The following is a 20,241-nucleotide window of genomic DNA, read 5'->3' as shown; positions in this document are numbered from 1 at the left end:
AATAAAGGCTGGGGAGAAGCAGTTCGAGACATTCACTTCCCAGTGTGAAAAGTCAGGGCCTGATGTAGGTTTGAGTTCTTTGCCGAATGCGTGTTTCGCCCTTATGCACTTTTTCAAGGCTCTGCTTGCAATTATGAGGAGTACGTGATTCTCTCTCAGCTCTCGTGCTACGGAACTCTCTGGGGGAGAGTACAAAGTTACTGTCAGAGTGAGTCCAGAGGGAGGTTTTACGTATGATAATGTTTGTTATCTAAATTTGTTGTCTTTGCTACGCAGCCTGCGTGGTGACAGACTTGTTTTTTGATCAGTGTAAGGGACCGCGGAGGTACCTGCTGGCAACAGGGTCGCCTACATTGAATACAATAAGTGTAATGGTCAACAAGGTTGTAAGTACAACAGCCATCGTCACCCTTTCTTGTTGGCGGGAATGGAAAAGCCTCAGGTTTCTACAGGAAGTTTTAAATCTACAGGACCCCCCCCCCCCCTCTGGTGCTGTTTCCTTCACCAGCTCCGAATCAGGGCCCTAGAAGGAATGAGCGTTTTGTTCAAGGCAGCCCCACCAAGCCTCACTGCTTCCTTCCTACAAGCACCTGATGTGCCACACTCCGGGGAACAAATGCAAAACAACAATTGATGGACAGAATGCAGAACAATGTCATACATTCACCCCAGTACAGAGATCTGGGCCTAAATCCATCGTTTTTTTGCTCACCATGCCGTTCCAGTTTGAACCCAGCCATATGCAAATCAGTCTTGACCCTGTGCCTCATGGGAACAGTCCAGACCGAACTGCCAAGCCAGGTCCTCCCTGGACTGAAACAAGCATCCTAGGACCGGTTTCTGGCATTTCAGCCGTCTTCAGCCAGGCTTGCTTGATTTTCAGTGGCATGGAGAGCAAGGGACCCACGTCTGGGCATACCCTTTCCACTCGGGGTGACAAATGCAAAACAACAATTGATGGACAGAATGTAGAACAATGTCATACATTCACCCCAGTACAGAGATCTGGGCCTAAATCCATCGTTTTTTTGCTCACCATGCCGTTCCAGTTTGAACCCAGCCATATGCAAATCAGTCTTGACCCTGTGCCTCATGGGAACAGTCCAGACCGAACTGCCAAGCCAGGTCCTCCCTGGACTGGAAACAAGCATCCTAGGACCGGTTTCTGGCATTCATGGTATTCCCAGACGTGGGACCCGTGCTCACTACGCCACTGGAGTCAAGCTATCCTGGCTGATGACGGCTGATAGCCAGAAACCGGTCCTAGGATGCTTGATTCCTGTCCAGGGAAGACATGGCTTGGCAGTTCAGGCTGGACTGTTCCCATGAGGCACAGGGTCAAGACTGATTTGCATATGGCCATGTCTGAACTGGGGTGGTGTAGTGGGCAAAAGAACGATGGATTTAACCCAGATCTCTTGACTGGGGGAGAATGTATGCATTGTCAGCATTCCGTCCATCATTTGTTTGTTGTAACACACTCCGGGGAACAGCAGCTGGGGCAGGAACTCCTGGGAGGAGACAATGAAGGGAGAGGGATGGCCAGAAGAGACACGAACGCGCATAAAGTGGAAATCATGACATGGAAAGACCCTGGAATTAAGAAAGAGACAGGACATGAAAATATTTTAAAAAAAGATATGAGAGGGGAGATGAAATAAATGGCAGCTGAGAGAGTGGAAAAGAGGAAGAAGGTGGATGGAATACTAGTGGACGTAGCAAGGGACTAAATAGAAGCAAGTATGGAAGAGGAAGAAAAATAAAAGGAAGGGTAAAATAAACATAACACAGATGAAAGGAGAAGAAAGACAAAGCAGGAAAACAGAGGAATAAGAAGTAGAAGTTGGAGAAAGAAAAAAAGAGATGAGAGGAGATGGAGAAAAGAAGGGAAAACTTAGGAATATCAACAAAAAAAGCGAGCAACAGTGTGTGAAAAACCAAACAGAGGAAATGTAGTGGAAAGATGAAGTTAGAGGAAGGGAAAGGAAAGACAAAGGAGTAAAGGAGAGAGCGAAGTGAATAAAAGAAAGAGGGAACTCACAAAAGGAAAGCACAGGAACGGACTTGTGAAAGGCAGAAGAAAGAGAAAATGGAGTAAATCAAGGTTGAGTGTGGAGTAAACAAAGATACAAGAGAGTGCAGGTAGGAGAGTAAAAAAGAAATAGAGGAAAGAAAAGACGAAAGATTACAGGAAGTGGAGAAGAAAAAGATGCTAAAGATTGAATGGAAATTAAGTTAAGGGAATGTAAAAGCCATTAAAGGAAAATAACAAAGGAACAAAGTGGATGGAGGAAAGAACATGAAAGTACATGAAGCAAAACAAGTAAAATTATAGTAAAAGAAACTGGAGGAAAGAGATAAAGGGAAGAAAGGAGACGAAGGGAGTGACAAGAAAGGGAAGAAAGTAGGTGAAGAGGAGATGACAAATAAAGCTTGAAGAAATATTTGAAAAAGTGGCAGGAAAGAATAGTTAGGAAAGTGTGAAAGGGGAGGGCACCAGGTGTAGGAAAGGAGAGAATGAAGGAAGAGAGAGGAAGGAGATTTGTTGAAACAGCATGCACAATACACTGAAGAGAATTCAAGAAAAGTAGTGGCAGTAGTAAGAAGGACAATCAAGAGCGAGGAGAATGTATGCAAGAGGAGAGAAAATGCACAATGATGGAACGAGAATATATATGTAAAACGAGCAGAAAGGGAGAGAGGAAAGAAAATCGAGCACAAGATAGAAGAAATAACAAGAATGGGAGATAAAGCAGACAAGAGACGTGGAACACAAAGAATGGTGGAAGAAAGAGCAACGCACGAATGGGGATGAGAATAAAAGGCATGAGTGTGGAAGAAGGGAGTGAAGAGAACCATGGAGGACGAGGGGAGAGGTAGGAAAAAAAGCAGAGCGCAGGAAGGGGGAGACAACGAGTATAGGGATGGAGTGGAGAGTGCGAGATGTGATGAGGTGGGCTGAAAGAGGAGAAGAAAGAACGAATGGAGGAAAGGACAAGAAAGAGTGGAGAGACGGGCAGAGAACGCCGAGTCATTAAACAGGACGAAAGAAGGAAAGAGAGCTGAGGTAACCGAAGGAAGCAAACATGGAGTAAGAGAGTGGAGTAATTAGAGCATGTGTGGATACAGATGTCATGAAGACTGACAAGGGAGGAGGGACGTGAAAGACGTGGGGGAAGCAGAAGGATGAAAACACTGACGCTCGAGGAAGAGTCACGAGGAAAGTGAGGAAGCAGAGGGCGGGGAATTGGAAAATGGAAAGAAAGTGGTATAAAGGGAGAGAGAATGGGAAACCTGGGGAGAAAAGTGAGGAGAGACACTCATGTTCTAAAGGGAGACTATGGAAATATTCTGTGAGTGGAGGGGGTAGAGAAAGATAGGAAAAAGGAAAGCTGGGGACGAATCAAATAGGGCAAGATCAGATGATCAGCAAGGGGTGGGTGCTGAGCAGACACACAGATGCTGGATGTGGGGAAAAAGTGGGACCAGAATAGAAAGAACAAGTGATGTTGATGAGTAGGAGGAAGGATGTCCTAGATAACAAAGAGAGGAGGAGAAAGGTCAGAGCAGAAGGGGGATGAGGGATGAGAAGAAGGAAGGGTGAATCCAAGAAGGAATAGTAGCAGATGGTAAGTGAGAAAGAAAGGGGTCAGTGATGAAAAAAGAGTAGAGAGTGTTAAATGGAGAAGAAAGAAAAGTAGGCGATGAGAGGAGGTTAGAGAGGAAAGGACAACGAAAGGATGTGTAACATGGAGGAAAGAAATTAGAGAAGAAAGAAGTGGGGGTAATGAGTGAGGAGGAAGGAAGCCACGGAAGACAGGAGCGGATGTATGACGTTACAACGCATACTTTTACAACGCATGCACTTACAACGCACTTTTTACAACGCAACATCCACTACAACGCATTCCATTACATCGCATGACACTACAACGCATTTTTAAAAACTACCTTTACAACGCATTCCATTACATCGCATACTACCTTTACAACGCATACCATTACAACGCATAATGTTAAATTGCATTTAAGGTAAGTATTGGATAGTACAGGGGTAAAAATTACTATTCTTACTCCAGGGGGTGCAACAGTAGGGTAAGTGTTGGATAGTATAGGGGTAAAAATTACTATTCTTACTCCAGGGGGTGCAACAGTAGGGTAAGTGTTGGATACTATAGGGGTAAAAATTACTATTCTAACTCCAGGGGGTGCAACAGTAGGGTAAGTGTTGGATAGTATAGGGGTACAAATTACTATTCTAACTCCAGGGGGTGCAACAGTAGGGTAAGTGTTGGATAGTGTAGGGGTTAAAAATTACTATTCTAACTCCAATGGTATGCATTGTAATGGTATGCGTTGTAATGGTATGCGTTGTAATGCCTGCGTTGTAGTGACATGCGATGTAGTGTCTGCGTTGTAATGGTATGCGTTGTAATGGTATGCGTTGTAGTGTCATGCGTTGTAAAGGATGTTGCGTTGTAATGCTTGCGTTGTAAGTGTAGTGTGATGTAATAGTTGCGTTGTAAAGGTTGTTTCCCGACACGAGCTTATGAGGAATGAACCAGAGAAAGGAAGGCAGAGAAGCCAGAAGAGGAGCTGATAATTGATGAACCAGTGAAAGGAGGTAGAGGAAACAGAAGAGGAGCCAATGAATGTTGAGGAGAGGGAAGGAAGTCAGAGGAGACATAAGCGGGGCCAATGAATTATGAGGAGAGGGAAATGAAGTCAGAGGAGACATAAGAGGAGCCAATGAATGATGAGGAGAGGGAAGGAAGTCAGAGGAGACATAAGAGGAGCCAATAAATGATGAGAAGGGGAAAGAAAGTCAGAGGAGACATAAGAGGAGCTAATGAATGATGAGGAGGGGAAAGAAAGTCAGAGGAGACAGAAGAGGAGCCAATGAATGATGAGGAGGGGAAAGAAAGTCAGAGGAGACATAAGAGGAGCCAATGAATGATGAGGAGGGGAAAGGAAGTCAGAGGAGACATAAGAGGAGCCAATGAATGATGAGAAGGGGAAAGTCAGAGGAGGCATAAGAGGAGCCAATGAATGATGAGGAGGGGAAAGGAAGTCAGAGGAGACATAAGAGGAGCCAATGAATGATGAGAAGGGGAAAGTCAGAGGAGACATAAGAGGAGCCAATGAATGATGAGAAGGGGAAAGAAAGTCAGAGGAGACAGAAGAGGAGCCAATGAATGATGAGGAGGGGAAAGGAAGTCAGAGGAGACAGAAGAGGAGCCAATGAATGATGAGGAGGGGAAAGAAAGTAGGAGGAGACAGAAGAGGAGCCAATGAATGATGGGGAGGGGAAAGAAAGTCAGAGGAGACGGAAGAGAAGCTGATAATTGATGAACCAGAGAAAGGAGGTTGAGGAAACAGAAGAGGAGCCGATAAATGATGAGGAGGGGTAAGGAAGTCTGCAAATAAAGACGTTGAATGTGTCGTAGCTTAAGGGAAAGGAGGACAGAGCAGTAGAAAGAGAGGATTTGTAGATGAGTAGGAGAAAGGAATTCAGAGAAGAAAGATGGGGTGAAGGGGAATGAGTTACAAAGAAGTAGCAAAAGGTAAAGTAGGACAGTGAAAAAACTAGGTGGTGGTATTAGTTTCAGGGAAAGGCGCCACAGAGATTATTAGCTAAAAAATGTTGTGATGAAATCAAATATCCCACGGTGCTACAAGGTGAGGAGAACCCCCCTACTCCTCAGAAATAGGCCTAAGCCCTGTGTAAACTGTGTAACTCCTTAGCACACGTGTAATCAGTCAATTGACATAAGTATATAGTGTGTTTCCACAAGAATGATCAAGTTATTGGTACAAGAGAATACATATGAGATCTTATTTCTTGCTTCTTGTTTTCTTTAATAATGCAAAAACTCCCAATGTTTCATTCCAGCCAACACGTGTTTCGTCGCACAAGGGGTAAAATGTACCCACGACTTTTTCAAGGCTATGTTCCAAGTATCTTTAAATTTGAAGCGCGACAATTTTTTTCAAATCTCAAAGGAAAGTGCTGCATTTAAATTTGTAACGTAGTGTGTCAAATCTGTATCACTTCAGGTCTGTATTTCTTCTGGCTAATGCCGGTTCACTCCATAAATTCTATTTGAAGATTCCGTATTTCTCGTAACTATATTAGTAGGACAGTGGTTGGGGGCTGTATGTAGAAGTGAAGCTGTGTGAGAAGAACAGAGAAGGAGGACATGACTGGATGAGAAGAATTAAGAGGGAGGGAGGGAGGAGGAACAGGGAGGGTGTTTGTGTGGGTGAGTGAGTGGGTGAAGGCAGAATCAAGTGCAGAGGTGGGAGTGGGTGTGTAGGAGAAAGAGTTCATGGCAGAGGAGGGGCAGTGCTGGTGGGTGAGAGTGAAAATACAGTGAGGCTAGAGGCGGGGGGCGATGAAACACCAGAGGAGGAGGCAAAACTACTGCTGATGGTGGGGAGAAGAGGGGAAAATAGGGGAAGTAGGGGTTGTGATGTCTAACTACAGAGGATAAAGGGTGGGTGATGTGGAGAAAGAGGGAAGGCATAAGAAGGGTACAGGTGGATAAGAAGGAGTGAGTGATGCAGTAAAGAGAGAGCAAAAATAGAGAAGCGAGAGAGGGTGATAAGATGGAAAAAGAGGAGACAGAGGAGTTAGGCAAAGATGGAAGAAGTGTAGATGAAAGGGGTGCGGGGGTACAAGCAGCAGTGGAGGAAGAAGTGTAGACACACAGGAGGAAGAGGTGGGCGGATGAGAGAAGTGCAGAAATAAGGAGCAAGTGGGAGAAGTGTAGCGCTGGGAAGGAGAAGGAAGAGCAGGGGGGATAGGGAGACACGTAGAAAGAGGAGGGGTGAAGTGTAGAACATGGGAGGAGAAGTGATATGACAAGAGGGGGTGTAAAAGAGGGGAGTTGAGAAGAAAAGGTGAAGTTTGGAGACCCGTAGGAGAAGAGGAGGCATAAGAAGAGGAGATGGTGGAGGGATGGAGAAGGGTGGAGGAGGAGGCGGCGGAGGGCCTAGGAGGTGTGTTGAAGAGAGGAGGGAGTGCAGGGGGGAAGGCCTGGGGAAGTGTACAACATGGGAGGGCAAGGACGGGCGTGGGGGGTAAGTGTAGAAGAGTGGAGGGCCAGGAAGAGGTGGGACAGGAGCAGAGCAGTGAAGAAAACACTGGGCTGGGAGCGTGAGAGAAGTGTAAAGGAGGGGAAAGAAAGAAGGAAGGGAAGAAGTGCAGAAGCGGAGAAGAAAAGAGGGAGAAGTTAGTGGGAGAAGTGCAGAAGAGGGGAGGAAGAGAGTCAGAGGCAAATGGGATGAGTGTAGAAGAGAGGAGGAAGAGAGGGAGGGGTGAGTGGGAGAAGTGTAGAAGAGGGATGAAGAGAGGGAGGGGTGAGTGGGAGAAGTGTAGAAGAGGGATGAAGAGAGGGAGAGGTGAGTGGGAGAAGTGCAGAAGAGGAGAGGAAGAGAGAGAGAGGCGGGTGGGAGGAGTGCAGAAGAGGGGAGGGAGAGAGGGAGAGGCGATTGGGATAAGATCTGAAGAGTGGAGGAAGAGAGAGAGAGGCGGTGGGAGAAGTGCAGAAGAAGGGAGGGAGAGAGGGAGAAGCGAGTGGGAGGAGTGCAGAAGAGGGGAGAGAGAGAGGGAGAGGCGAGTGGGATAAGTGTAGAAGAGGAGAGGAATAGAGGGAGAGGAAGGTGGTAGAAGAGGGGAGGAAGAGAGGGAGGGGTGAGTGGGAGAAGTGTAGAAGAGGGATGAAGAGAGGGAGAGGTGAGTGGGAGGAGTGCAGAAGAGGAGAGGAAGAGAGGCGGGTGGGAGGAGTGCAGAAGAGGGGAGGGAGAGAGGGAGAGGCGATTGGGATAAGATCCGAAGAGTGGAGGAAGAGAGAGAGAGGCGGTGGGAGAAGTGCAGAAGAAGGGAGGGAGAGAGGGAGAAGCGAGTGGGAGGAGTGCAGAAGAGGGGAGGGAGAGAGGGAGAGGCGAGTGGGATAAGTGTAGAAGAGGAGAGGAATAGAGGGAGAGGAAGGTGGTAGAAGAGGGGAGGAAGAGAGGGAGAGGCGAGTGGGAGAAGTGTAGAATTGGAGAGGAAGAGAGGGAGAGGAAGGTGGTAGAAGTGTAGAAGAGGGGAGGAAGAGAGGGAGAGGTGGGTGGGAGAAGTGCAGAAGAGGAGAGGAAGAGAGAGAGAGGCGGGTGGGAGGAGTGCAGAAGAGGGGAGGGAGAGAGGGAGAGGCGAGTGGGATAAGTGCCGAAGAGTGGAGGAAGAGAGAGAGAGAGGCGGTGGGAGAAGTGCAGAAGAAGGGAGGGAGAGAGGGAGAGGCGAGTGGGAAAAGTGTAGAAGGGAGGAAGGGAGGGAGAGGTGAGTAGGAGAAGTGCAGAAGAGGGGAGAAAGAGAAGGAGAGGTGAGTGGGAGAAGTGTAGAGGGAGAGGCGAGTTGCAGAAGTGCAGACGAGGGGTGGAAGAGAGGGAGAGGTTAGTGGGAGAAATGCAGAAGAGGGGAGGAAGAGATGGAAAAGCGAGTGGGAGAAGTGTAGAGGGAAAGGCGAGTTGGAGAAGTGCAGAAGAGGAGAGGAAGAGAGGAAGAGGTGAGTGGGAGAAGTGTAGAAGAGGAGAGGAAGAGAGGGAGAGGCGAGTGGGAGAAGTGTAGAAGAGGAGAGGAAGAGAGGAAGAGGTGAGTGGGAGAAGTGTAGAAGAGGAGAGGAAGAGAGGGAGAGGCGAGTGGGAGAAGTGTAGAAGAGGAGAGGAAGAGAGGAAGAGAGGGAGGGGTGAGTGGGAGAAGTGTAGAGAAAGAGGCGAGTTGGAGAAGTGCAGAAGAGGGGAGGAAGAGAGGGAGAGGTTAGTGGGAGAAGTGTAGAAGAGGAGAGGAAGAGAGGGAGGGGTGAGTGGGAGAAGTGTAGAGGGAGAGGCGAGTTGGAGAAGTGCAGAAGAGGGGTGGAAGAGAGGGAGAGGTTAGTGGGAGAAGTGCAGAAGAGGGGAGGAAGAGATGGAAAAGCGAGTGGGAGAAGTGTAGAGGGAAAGGCGAGTTGGAGAAGTGCAGAAGAGGAAAGGAAGAGAGGAAGAGGTGAGTGGGAGAAGTGTAGAAGAGGAGAGGAAGAGAGGGAGAGGCGAGTGGGAGAAGTGTAGAAGAGGAGAGGAAGAGAGGGAGGGGTGAGTGGGAGAAGTGTAGAGAAAGAGGCGAGTTGGAGAAGTGCAGAAGAGGGGAGGAATAGAGGGAGAGGTTAGTGGGAGAAGAGTAGAAGAGGAGAGGAAGAGAGGGAGAGGCGAGTTGGAGACGTGCAGGAGAGGGGTGGAAGAGAGGGAGAGGTTAGTGGGAGAAGTGCAGAAGAGGGGAGGAAGAGAGGGAAAAGCGAGTGGGAGAAGTGTAGAGGGAGAGGCGAGTTGGAGAAGTACAGAAGAGGGGAGGAAGAGAGGAAGAGGTGAGTGGGAGAAGTGTAGAAGAGGAGAGGAAGAGAGGGAGAGGCGAGTGGGAGAAGTGTAGAAGAGGAGAGGAAGAGAGGGAGGGGTGAGTGGGAGAAGTGTAGAGGGAGAGGCGAGTTGGAGAAGTGCAGAAGAGGGGAGGAAGAGAGGGAGAGGTTAGTGGGAGAAGTGTAGAAGAGGAGAGGAAGAGAGGGAGGGTGAGTGGGAGAAGTGTAGAGGGAGAGGATCGTTGGAGAAGTGCAGAAGAGGGGAGGAAGAGAGGGAGAGGTTAGTGGGAGAAGTGTAGAAGATGAGAGGAAGAGAGTGAGAGGCAGATGGTAGAAGTGTAGAAGAGAGGAGGAAGAGAGGGAGAGGCGAGTGGGAGAAGTGTAGAAGAGGGGAGGAATAGAGGGAGAGGTGAGTGGGAGAAGTGTAGAAGAGGGGAGGAAGAGAGGGAGGGGTGAGTGGAAGAAGTGTAGAAGAGGAGAGTAAGAGAGGGAGGGGCGGGTGGGAGAAGTGCAGAAGAGGAGAGTAAGAGAGGGAGAGGCGGATGGGAGAAGTGTAGAAGAGGAGAGTAAGAGAGGGAGAGGTGAGTGGGAGAAGTGTAGAAGAGGGGGAGGAAGAGAGGTAGGGGTGAGTGGAAGAAGTGTAGAAGAGGAGAGTAAGAGAGGGAGAGGCGGGTGGGAGAAGTGCAGAAGAGGGGAGGAAGAGAGGGAAAGGTTAGTGGGAGAAGTGTAGAAGAGGGGAGGAAGAGAGGGAGAGGCGAGTGGGAGAAGTGTAGAAGAGGAGATGAATAGAGGGAAAGGTGAGTGGGAGAAGTGTAGAAGAGGGGGAGGAAGAGAGGTAGGGGTGAGTGGAAGAAGTGCAGAAGAGGAGAGTAAGAGAGGGAGAGGCGGGTGGGAGAAGTGTAGAAGAGGAGAGTATGAGAAGGAGAGGCGGGGGGGAGGAGTGCAGAAGAGAGGAGCAACAGGAGAGTGGGAGGGTGGGGTGCAGCCGCGGTGCGTCCATTGGGGCGTAGGGGCGTAGCCCCACCAGCCCTGGACCCGCGGCTGCCGTAATTAAAATAAATGTTTTGTTTACATTTCCCATTTCCGGGCCTGCCTGTGCGCTTCATTGGTGATAGTGCGCATGTCACGCACAGCCAGCGCACGCAGGCAGAGACAGCAGGAGTTCCGAAGATGGTCTGCGCATGCGAGTGAGGAGCTTCGCCCCTCACTCACATTCACAAACCATTAGGTTTGCTGCGCATGCCCTGTGTAGTGTAGGAGTTTAAAGATAGGGTCCTGCTCGGGCGGTGATGCGTTTTGCGCAAAGTCGCCCCATGCCCTATCAAATGTCAGGACCGAGTTGAGCTGCCCGGCCCCCCAGTCTCCTAATTGGCAAACAAGAAGAGCGGGGAGAAGTTACCTCCACCACCACGTTGCAGAGCGGACGTGAGGCGACGCGGGACCGGAGGTCAGGAGATGCGCCTGGTAAGTTATTCTATTAATTGAATTAGTAGTCAGTCTTACAACAAATGTCAGCTTCTGTAGTGTCGGTGATAACCTGATTAAACGTGTGATGAACATGGGCGTAGGAAGTGTGGGGGACGCGGGGGATATATCCCCCCCAGATTTTGGAGTGGGGGGACACGGGGGACAAGGGTGGGGGGGACGAGAGGACAAAAGAATTTCCCCTCTTCCTTCTGTTATTCGCAGGGCCATTAGCGCGCGAAAGCGCTACTTAATGGCCCTGCACTTGACCTGCCTGGAGTCAAAGAGGCCACCCGCACTCTGCCTTTTGTATGCTGCAGTAAGGCTCAGCCGTTCTGGGAAGGGCTGAGAAGGGAAAAAAACGCTGTGTCTTTTCCTTCATGGCAAGGACGGTGTCCACTACTCCTGACCTGCCTCTGGCAGCTGCCCTCCTCTCTTTATTCCTCCATCTCTTACTGTCTCTGTCTCGCTCCTGCTTACATGCTGATTTCAAAAGACAGCTCTTACCTACTCTCTCTTGCCTCTCCTTTTCTTTATTTGTTTCCCTGTGAAATGGATCCAAAAAAGCTGTAACTCTTTGGCTGGAAATATCCTCATTTTCTGACCGAAAACCTCGGGACGGAGAGGAAAAATAATTAAATACCTAAATAGAGCAATACAGAGTGGTCAGCAGACAGGCCTGATTGTTATTTACATCCACACACATTAGCGCCACTTTACAGAGTTTGCCAGTGAAAGCGCTACTTTCTTTTTATCTTCTTTCTTTGAACAACATTGTTTTCCCAGGGTGGGGAAGGTCACCATTTCTAAAGGCACTGCAATACCTGGTTGATGGGTAGAGTAGAAACGTTTAATATGATCGTTTTCAACTGTTTTAATTATTTTAGCTTATAAAATGCGGCTCTGTGTTCGGGCATGTGGTCTTTTTTTAAACCAAACTGCTTACATTTTGAAAGGATATAAGCAATGGACATTGAAACGGGTCCCTTCCTAGGTCTGTCGTCATGTCCTGAACTTTTCAGGAAAAATCACTTACTGATTTCTGAATAATGAGTTTAAAAACGTTAAGGTAACCATGTTGTTACTGATTACAGTTCACATGCTTTGCTTATTCTTGCATTCCCTAGGCGTGTCTGCTTTTTCCAGGGTGGTGTTCATTTTTTTTCAGGCAGCATTTTACTGTTGTCTAGTGCATAATTTGAATTTAGTCACAGCACAATTGAGTTGTAGCTGAAGGCAGTGCGAGTTTCTCTCAGTGGGGCAGTATGGTGTTCAGTGTGGGAGAGGATGTGGCACTCTGGCTGGAGCTGCTGAATGTGGAACTGGAGAACCATGTTCAGCCTTCATGACCAGTCCACCCTCCTGACAGCTACACCTTAGAAGGCCCAATAGACCTTAGAAGCCCAGTGTCTTAGCACCCGCAGGTGGACCCTAACAGTGGCAAGTCTGACTTAACCTTGAAGGCCTGTCCACCACAATCCATACTGTAGTTCACTTCATACAAAGAACCACACCCTATATCAACTGTGAATCTGTCAGTGAGGTCACAAGACCCTTGAGGCCAGTCCACCTCACCCATTGATACCTCATTGGTATTTCATCTGTGGTTGGAGTAGGAGGGGAGTAGCTTTTGGGTGTAGGCTCACTGGGGAAATGTCGACGTTTCAACCCTGACGCAAAAGGGTAAGTAGTCTCCTCTGCTGCGGGTCTTCCTCAGGACAAAGGAAAGGGAACCCGAACACGATCGTGGTGTGATGAAATTAAATTCCAGACTGTACTCTGTCAAAATATCCTGAAATGACTTCAGGGTGGGGGAGAAATCACCATGCGTTACCACTGAAATGGAGCGGCGTGAGACCTTCTAATCACATGCTGCCATTGGTCCCGGTGAGACGTTCAATTCTTAATTCAGAACAAGTAGGAGACGTACCACATCCGTCGGTGCCTCTGAAGGTACAATCTTGACTTTGGTTGGCCTCTTATCTATGAGATTTTCCCTGTTGAATGTGCCTTTACATGATATATTTTCGGTTGAATGAATTGATTGCATACTACACTCTCCTACAGGTATTAATTTGAGTGTAATTAGGAGTGTCTGGGACCAATTGTTTTCTTTACTAACCTTTGCGAAGGGCCCTACACTTCACAGCAACATAAGTCACATTTCTTTTAGTAATTTGTGATCCGTTTGATCCGTTTGAGCTACAAAATTGTTTTGGGGGAAATCGTTAGATTATACAGCAGATGATGTATTATGTGGCAAATATGATACAGCCAGGGTTAAGTGGAAAACATTAATTAAGGAAAGGTTGCGAGCTGCATGTAAAAGACAAGAACTGGAAATGACGGGTAACACCTACGGGGAAGGCAAACAAAAATAAGAATGCCAAGATCTGAGTGATGGGAAGGATAAAAGAGTGAGCGAGAGGAACTGAGAGTGACCTACAGGGGCCCAGCGAGATGAAAGGGAACTGAAGGAGACCGAAAAGAGGAGCGAGCGAGGGAAAGGGAGGGAAAGGGAATTCAGCACCTGAGCATAATAGGACAGAATGTATGAAGCTCTGTGGTAATACTGAATAAGCAGCTACCTATGTTATGCCATCTATTAATGTAATAACTGCACTTTCACAATTGCTTTATTAACTTTCCTGCTTTCTCAAATTTGCTTGGAAATGCACGATTTTTCTTCTTTTTTTTCAAAATTTTCATGGGGGGGTAACCCCCCCAAACCCCCCTTTTGGGGTTCATGCTCGCTCACTACGCTCGCTCGCTACGGTGCTGTATGCTAATTCGTTTGCGCCCCACCACTGTCAAATTTCACCCACCGCCCCTGGTGGGGTGTACATGATAGAAGCAGAAGGGGAAAGAGGAATAGATGGGTTTTGAGAAGTACAGAAGAAGGGAGGAGGAGGGGAAGAGAGCAGTTTGAAGAGAGGAGGTGGGAGGAGCGAAGAAGATGAGGAAAATGATGGAAAGAGTGAAACTTTTGAAGACAAGAGAGAGAGGGGAAGATGGAGGAAGTGTAGACGAGAGAAGGAAAAGGAAGCAGACATGGCGGGAGGAATGTGGAAGAGAGAAGCAAGAAGAGGTGGGAAGGGTGGGATAAGAGCAGGAGAGAGGAGGAAGAGGAAGCAGGCAGGGCGGGAGAAGAGATGAAGAAGAGGCAGGCAGGGTGGGATAAGAGTAGAAGGGAGAGGGGAAGTTTAGAAGGGAGGATGGAGGCGAGAATGGAGGAAAGTAAAGAGCAGAGGTTGGCCAGGAGGAGAGCAAGGAGAGCCCCACAAACACACACACACACACAGTCGGATGAAGTTTAAGACAGTGTCTACAATGGTGGAGAAGATGGTGGACTCTGGTGGGTTTCACTGAAATATACATGAGAGGGAGGGAAAGATAGGGTAGGGGAGAGAGAGGAGAACAGGCAACGGAAAGGAAAGGAAACAAAAGGGAGAGAATGAATGAAGAATACAAACTGTGAAGGGAAAGGAAGGATTCAAGGACGGAGGGAAACCAGAAGAAATGAAGATATGAACTGAGAGAAGGTGAAAAGAATGAAGAAAGATACTAAGAAAGAAGAGAAAAGAGTGGAAGGACGGATGGAGAAGGGATGAAGGAAGGAAAGAAGAGGCAGGGGAAGAAATGATGAAGAAAGAGGAGAACATGGACAGGAGGAAATGAAGGGGAAGGGCAGTAGAAGGAATGAAGGAAAGAAGAGAAGAAGAGATGGAGGAAAGACAAAAGGAAGAGATGAAGGGTGGAACAAGACAGCGTGGACAAGAGGTGGATAAGAAAGGAAGAATGGGAGGGAGGGAAAAAAGAAGAACGGAGAGAGATAGGAAGGAATAGCGAAAGCAAGGACAGGAGGGTTGAAGGGTTCAGGAAGAAATAAATGAAGGATGGAAGAAAAATAAGAAGGAATGAAAGAAAGAGGGAGAGATTAAGGGTATTGGAGAAGGAAGGATGGAATAAAACAAGGAAGCAACATATATCAAGTGAATAGGGAAGGAAGTAATAAAAGAAGAAAGAGGGAAGGAAGGAAGGAGAGAAGGAAGGAAGGAAGGAAGGAAGGAAGGAAGGAAGGAAGGAAGGAGAGAAGGAAGGAAGGAAGGAAGGAAGGAAGGAAGGAAGGAAGGAAGGAAGGAAGGAAGGAAGGAAGGAAGGAAGGAAGGAAGGAAGGAAGGAAGGAAGGAAGGAAGGAGCAAGCAAGCATCAAGGGAATGGGCAAGGAAGGAATAAAAGGAGAAAGGGCAAAGTCAAGGGTATTGGGTAAGGAATACTAGATCTGGGGAATAAGGAAGGAATTGGAGAAGGAAAAGAGGGAGACATCAATAGAATACGGAATGAAGGAAAGAAGAAAACAGGAAGCATCGAAGAAGGGAATAAGGATAGAAGGAAGGAGACATCGGGGGATGAAGGAAGGAATGATTGATCAAGGGAATAAAGAAGGAATGAAGAATGGAAGAGGGGCGACATCAAGAGAATGGGGAAGGGAGAGGAAAAGCAAGAGAAGGAAGGAAGGGGGAGGAAGGGAGAGAGTAAAGGGATGTAGGAATGAAGGGTGGACAGAGAAAATGAAGACTGCGGTTTAAAGAAGATGAAGGAAGGGACCACAGAGGAAGGAGGGAAGGAAAGAAAGAAGAAAGGGGCAGAGGGTGGTTGCGAATGAGTGGGTGAGTGAAATGGCCGAGTGCCGGAAGAAGGTAAATGTGAGGGGGTGAAGAGACGGGCCTCTCAGAGCCCCCCTCCCCCCCCCCCCGGCCCTGCGCGCCTCCGTATCTAGCTATTTTGCTCGGTATGAAAGTGACCCCGAAAGGTACAGAAATGGTGGCTCGCTGGGGGAGGGGAGGAGGACGGCAGGTCGGAGGGAGGGGGATGCACCAGCACGGCCCCAGCCGCTCTTACCTTGCAGGCGGCGGAGAGGAAGCTGGCCGAGGCGGTGAGCAGGGCTAGGAGCAGAGCCGGGCCCATCATCCTGGAAGGGAGTGAGGCTGCCCGGGAGGGAGGATGGGAGCAGGGCGAGGTGCTGCTGCTGCTGCTGCTGGGAGAGGCAGACTGAGGCGGGAGGGGGAGGGCACCAGCATCAGCCGCGCGCCGAGGGGTGGGCTCTGCCAGCCCCGCCGCAGTGACAGCAGCGGACGTGGGGGCGCTGCTAATGCTCCAGGCTGCTGGCACCGGTGGCGCAGGGACTGGGCCGAGCCCGGCCAGCGGCCCTGGGATGTCCATCTGTCTACCCCACAGACCAGAGGTGACCTGATGGCCAAGGGGCAGCCTTCTAATCTAGCACATCTTTGCCCGAGTCCCGGCTCTACCACCATCACTCAGTGTGTGATCCTAGACACCTCTTTCTAGCTCCCTGCGCCTCCTTTCCATCATTTGCCTAAAACTGGGAGCACCTAGAGGTGCCTCAGTTCCGTAAATGTAACACACGTGCGTGTTAAAGTGCCGTCGCCACCCACCTGGTTCTTTATAGTGCGAATCGCAATTATGTGTTTTAACTTTGTGTATCCCCGCTTGCTGGCTGCCGCGGTTCATGCAAGACATTTCCAAACATCACACTTTGTGTACGAGACGTGTCGGGACTCCACGGGGCGGTCAGTGGAGTGACGCAACATGACACAGAACATCCACTAAATGTGGAGGGGGCCTCTAATACTTCCTACCACCCAAGGTGCCCCCACCCCCAACTTCCAGAGGCTGAAGCTGCTCCACCAGTTAGTGTTGCGGGTCCCTCGGGTGTGCTCGGGGCTCGCATCTTCTTCATTAGAGCTTTCTGAAACAACACAGACACACAACTACCATTGTGTCCTACCGCACATCACACACACGATAGAATTATGTTTGAAGTGATTTATTTTTTGTAGAGCGCTCGTTTACCAGCGTACGCATCTTGGCGCTATGAAATAAAAGGACAACAAAAGGCTACAAAGACTTCTTGAAAGACAACACAAAAAGGAGAAGTAAGGCCAGCAGAATACAAAAGTTTATAACCCTCTACTTCCCTGAATGCAGGGTGCGAATGAATGGCCTTGAGGTGCCCCGGAAGGTGATTCCAAAGCAGGCGAAGAGAACGGCCTCCCAGCCAGTGCCATGTAATACTACATGTGAGCACATTTATTCCGATAGATGAAAAGTGGGTTTTTGAAGGCTGGAATATCCTGTAAAGTTTCTGCGCACCCACAAACATGCACATTTGTAGTTATTCCCTAAATGTTTCTCAGCCCATTCCCACCCAGGAAACGGTCAGAAATGGAATTCCATCAAGGGCTGGAGTAAATTCTTTTACAGGATGTGAATGGGCAGAAAACATCAATTTATCGGATCGGAAGGGGGGGGGGGGGGTGTGATTGTCCACAGCAAAAAATTATTTTCTCTAGGAGGAAAAATGTACATTTTCGTGTGTGCAAATATTCACATGTATGCATTCTCCTGCAAACATGGAATTCATAAAAGACCTATTGCTATTTCCCATGAGTACTCTTGGAATCCTTTGTAAATTCAAAAGCAGTTTAGAATTTACTCTGAAACAAGCATGTGGAACAGGAGTGCAAGCCAGAAGTACTAAAAATGTATTCTGCTAAAGGGGTTGTAATTTGCGCACCAACGTTTACGAGTGCATTTGTATTTTGCGAACCGACCAAAAAATACTGACCAAAAGTAGCTTGCAATTCAACCTACATCATAAATGTTAATGTGGTAGGTCACAAAATGCCACCACGATAATTTGCTGCCATCACAGGGATGGTGATACCAAAGGGGATGATGGACGGAGCGTTTGAGCAAATCAAACACTCACCCCCAGTCAACTGATCTGGGTTTAATCCATCATCATTCTTTAGCTCACTCCACCACCCCAGTTCAGACATGGCCATATGCAAATCAGTGCTCTCCATGCCACTGGAATCAAGCTATCCTGGCTGAAGAGGGTTGAAACCCCGAAACCGGTCCTAGGATGCTTGTTTCCAGTCCAGGGAGGACCTGGCTTGGCAGTTCAGGCTTGACTGTTCCCATGAGGCACAGGGTCAAGACTGATTTGCATATGGCTAGGTTCAAACTGGAATGGCACGGTGAGCAAAAAAACGATGGATTTAGGCCCAGATCTCTGTACTGGGGTGAAGGTATGACATTTTTCTGCATTCTGTCCATCAACTGTTGTTTTTGCATTTCTCACCCCGAGTGGGACGGGTATGCTCAGACGTGAGTCCCGTGCTCTCCATGCCACTGGAATCAGGCTATCCTGGCTGAAGAGGGATGAAACCCCGAAACAGGTCCTAGGATGCTTGGTTTCAGTCCAGGGAGGACCTGGCTTGGCAGTTCGAGCTGGACTGTTCCCATGAGGCACAGGGTCAAGACTGATTTGCATATGGCTGGGTTCAAACTGGAATGGCATGGTGAGCAAAAAAACGATGGATTTAGGCCCAGATCTCTGTACTGGGGTGAATGTATGACATTGTTCTACATTCTGTCCATCACCAGTTGTTTTTGCATTTATCACAGGGACGGTGGCCTGCTGTTGTCAGCAGATCAACATGTCTGTGATTGCTTCTGAATCGAGCAAACATTTTTTGAATGAGGCTCTTTTTCCTTAAAGGAAAACAAGATGCACTTAAAAAATACAAATGAAAACTTTCACAAACTCTTTTTTAGGAGTCAGAATTGGTCCCATGCACCACTGTATAGTCCTAAAAATGTTTTTTGCAACATCCACAAAGAGGAAGTGATCCCCTAGGGACCCATTCCTACTTGTGAATGGGCTACCAATTAGTTTGAGGTGTCGGTGAAATATTAGTGTAAGGAACTGGTATTTAGAAAGGGAGTCCTAAGCACACCTTTAACAAATACCGTTTCCTAAACCCTTTCAATGAATCTGAATATCTTTTCTGAACCCTTAAGTGGGCTCAGTCGTTTTAGAGAAGGGTTTTAGCATTTACAAATCCTTGGCTTAATGAATCAGAGGGTTGGTGAAAGCTAAACCCGTTGCACATATGGCCCTGCATTTATTTTAAATTAGACTGTGCAATTGTGTGTCAGAAAGCACTGCCTTGTGAAGCCCCAGTCTACGAGATCTCTGTAATCAGTTCAGAGGTCTTAATCCGGAAAACAAAAGATCTGTAACTTGAGTGATAGCTCTGCTTGCTTTCTGAGGCTTGGGCTTCAAAGACCGAGTCGGAGAGGTTGTTGTGCAATGATCTGAGGTGGGGGAGTCTGCAAAATTGTGGGAGCCGCTCTGTTTTGTAAGTCTTGAGTGTCAGATCTTCAGATCTGTACAACGTGAGCCTTAAATCTTTTGTACGAGGTCTGAGTCTATGAAGTAGGGTTGGGTTCTGGCCAGTGCTGCTGTGTGAAACATGGGCTTGTGAGATTCGTGTGATCTGAGGCATCCCTCTCATGTCTGAGGCCCAGACGTTTAAGATCTGATTGACCTGAGGGACATGTTCGGTGCTTCAAGCATCTATTTTCCAGTGTTTTATATAGCGCAAACTTGACCCGAAGGTATTGGGTATCAGAGCGCTTTACACGAGCAACAGTTGCGTTACATGAGGACACATTCATTTTTGTTAGGTGTTGGGAGATTAAGTGATTTGCCCAAAATCACAGGATGTTGCTCGTCCTTGCCGAGACTCGAGACCGGTTCCCCAGATTTGAGGTCGACCACCGTCCCCGTTAGGCCAACTCCTCTACCCAAGCATGAGCCTGAGACTTCTGTGACCCCGAGTTATAGCTCTGCTGTCTGACGCCTGTGCACATCTGCCTCACCTCTGTGCTGTTTCAGATTTTGGTCACTTTGGTAGGTCACCCCCCTCTGTGATGTATTCATGGTTGCACCCTACAAGAGGTGGCCGCTGCCCCATGGCCCCTGCTGCAGGGCCTGATAACAAGTGATAACCCTCCCTGTGTGTTGTGCGCTCCTCACCTCCTGCAGAGATTAGCTCTGCCTTTCATCTGCTGTAATCTGCGCCTGGCAGTTGTCAGGCCCTGTTCAGCCGCAGCCCCGCTCGGCTCCCGCCCCTCCGCCTGCAGTGTTTGTGCTCTGTCGGGTATTTATAGATCAGATATCCCTTCTCGCCCCAGAGGGACACTTTGGACCCAGCCAGCAGATAAAGCCGGTGTTCGCTTCTTTCGGCAGCACCGCAGGCCTCCTAAATCAAGAGCCGTGGCTTCCTGGTACTGAAGAGAGGCCGGGGTGTCTGTCTATCCAAGATCCAACGTCTGAAGGCCTTTGTAGTGGTACAAGGCTTCAGAATGGCCTGTAACGCTGCTTTACGACACTTCAGGATAGGCACCTTTTCTGCCTCTTTGAAAAAGCCTCTCTATAAATAAATATATATATATATATATATATATATATATATATATATATATATATATATATATATATATATATATATATATATATATATATATATATATA

The 20,241-nt window shown here is 48.2% G+C and overlaps 1 protein-coding gene across 1 annotated transcript in view; it reads right to left on the bottom strand.

The window, feature by feature from the left end:
- The window catches only part of PCSK1N (proprotein convertase subtilisin/kexin type 1 inhibitor), a 93,669-nt gene extending 77,747 nt beyond the window's left edge, over positions 1 to 15,922 (bottom strand). The window contains exon 1 of the mRNA XM_085629602.1: positions 15,735 to 15,922. Within this exon, the coding sequence (XP_085485728.1) occupies positions 15,735 to 15,803 (69 nt within the window). The 5' untranslated portion in view covers positions 15,804 to 15,922. The remainder of the gene's footprint in view (positions 1 to 15,734) is intronic.
- Between the last annotated feature and the right edge of the window lie 4,319 nt (positions 15,923 to 20,241).

This window comes from Triturus cristatus, chromosome 10 (assembly GCF_964204655.1).
Source record: "Triturus cristatus chromosome 10, aTriCri1.1, whole genome shotgun sequence".
Lineage (NCBI taxonomy): Eukaryota > Metazoa > Chordata > Amphibia > Caudata > Salamandridae > Triturus > Triturus cristatus.
Note: the sequence above shows the minus strand (reverse complement) of the source record. Positions and strands in the feature narration are given on the sequence as shown.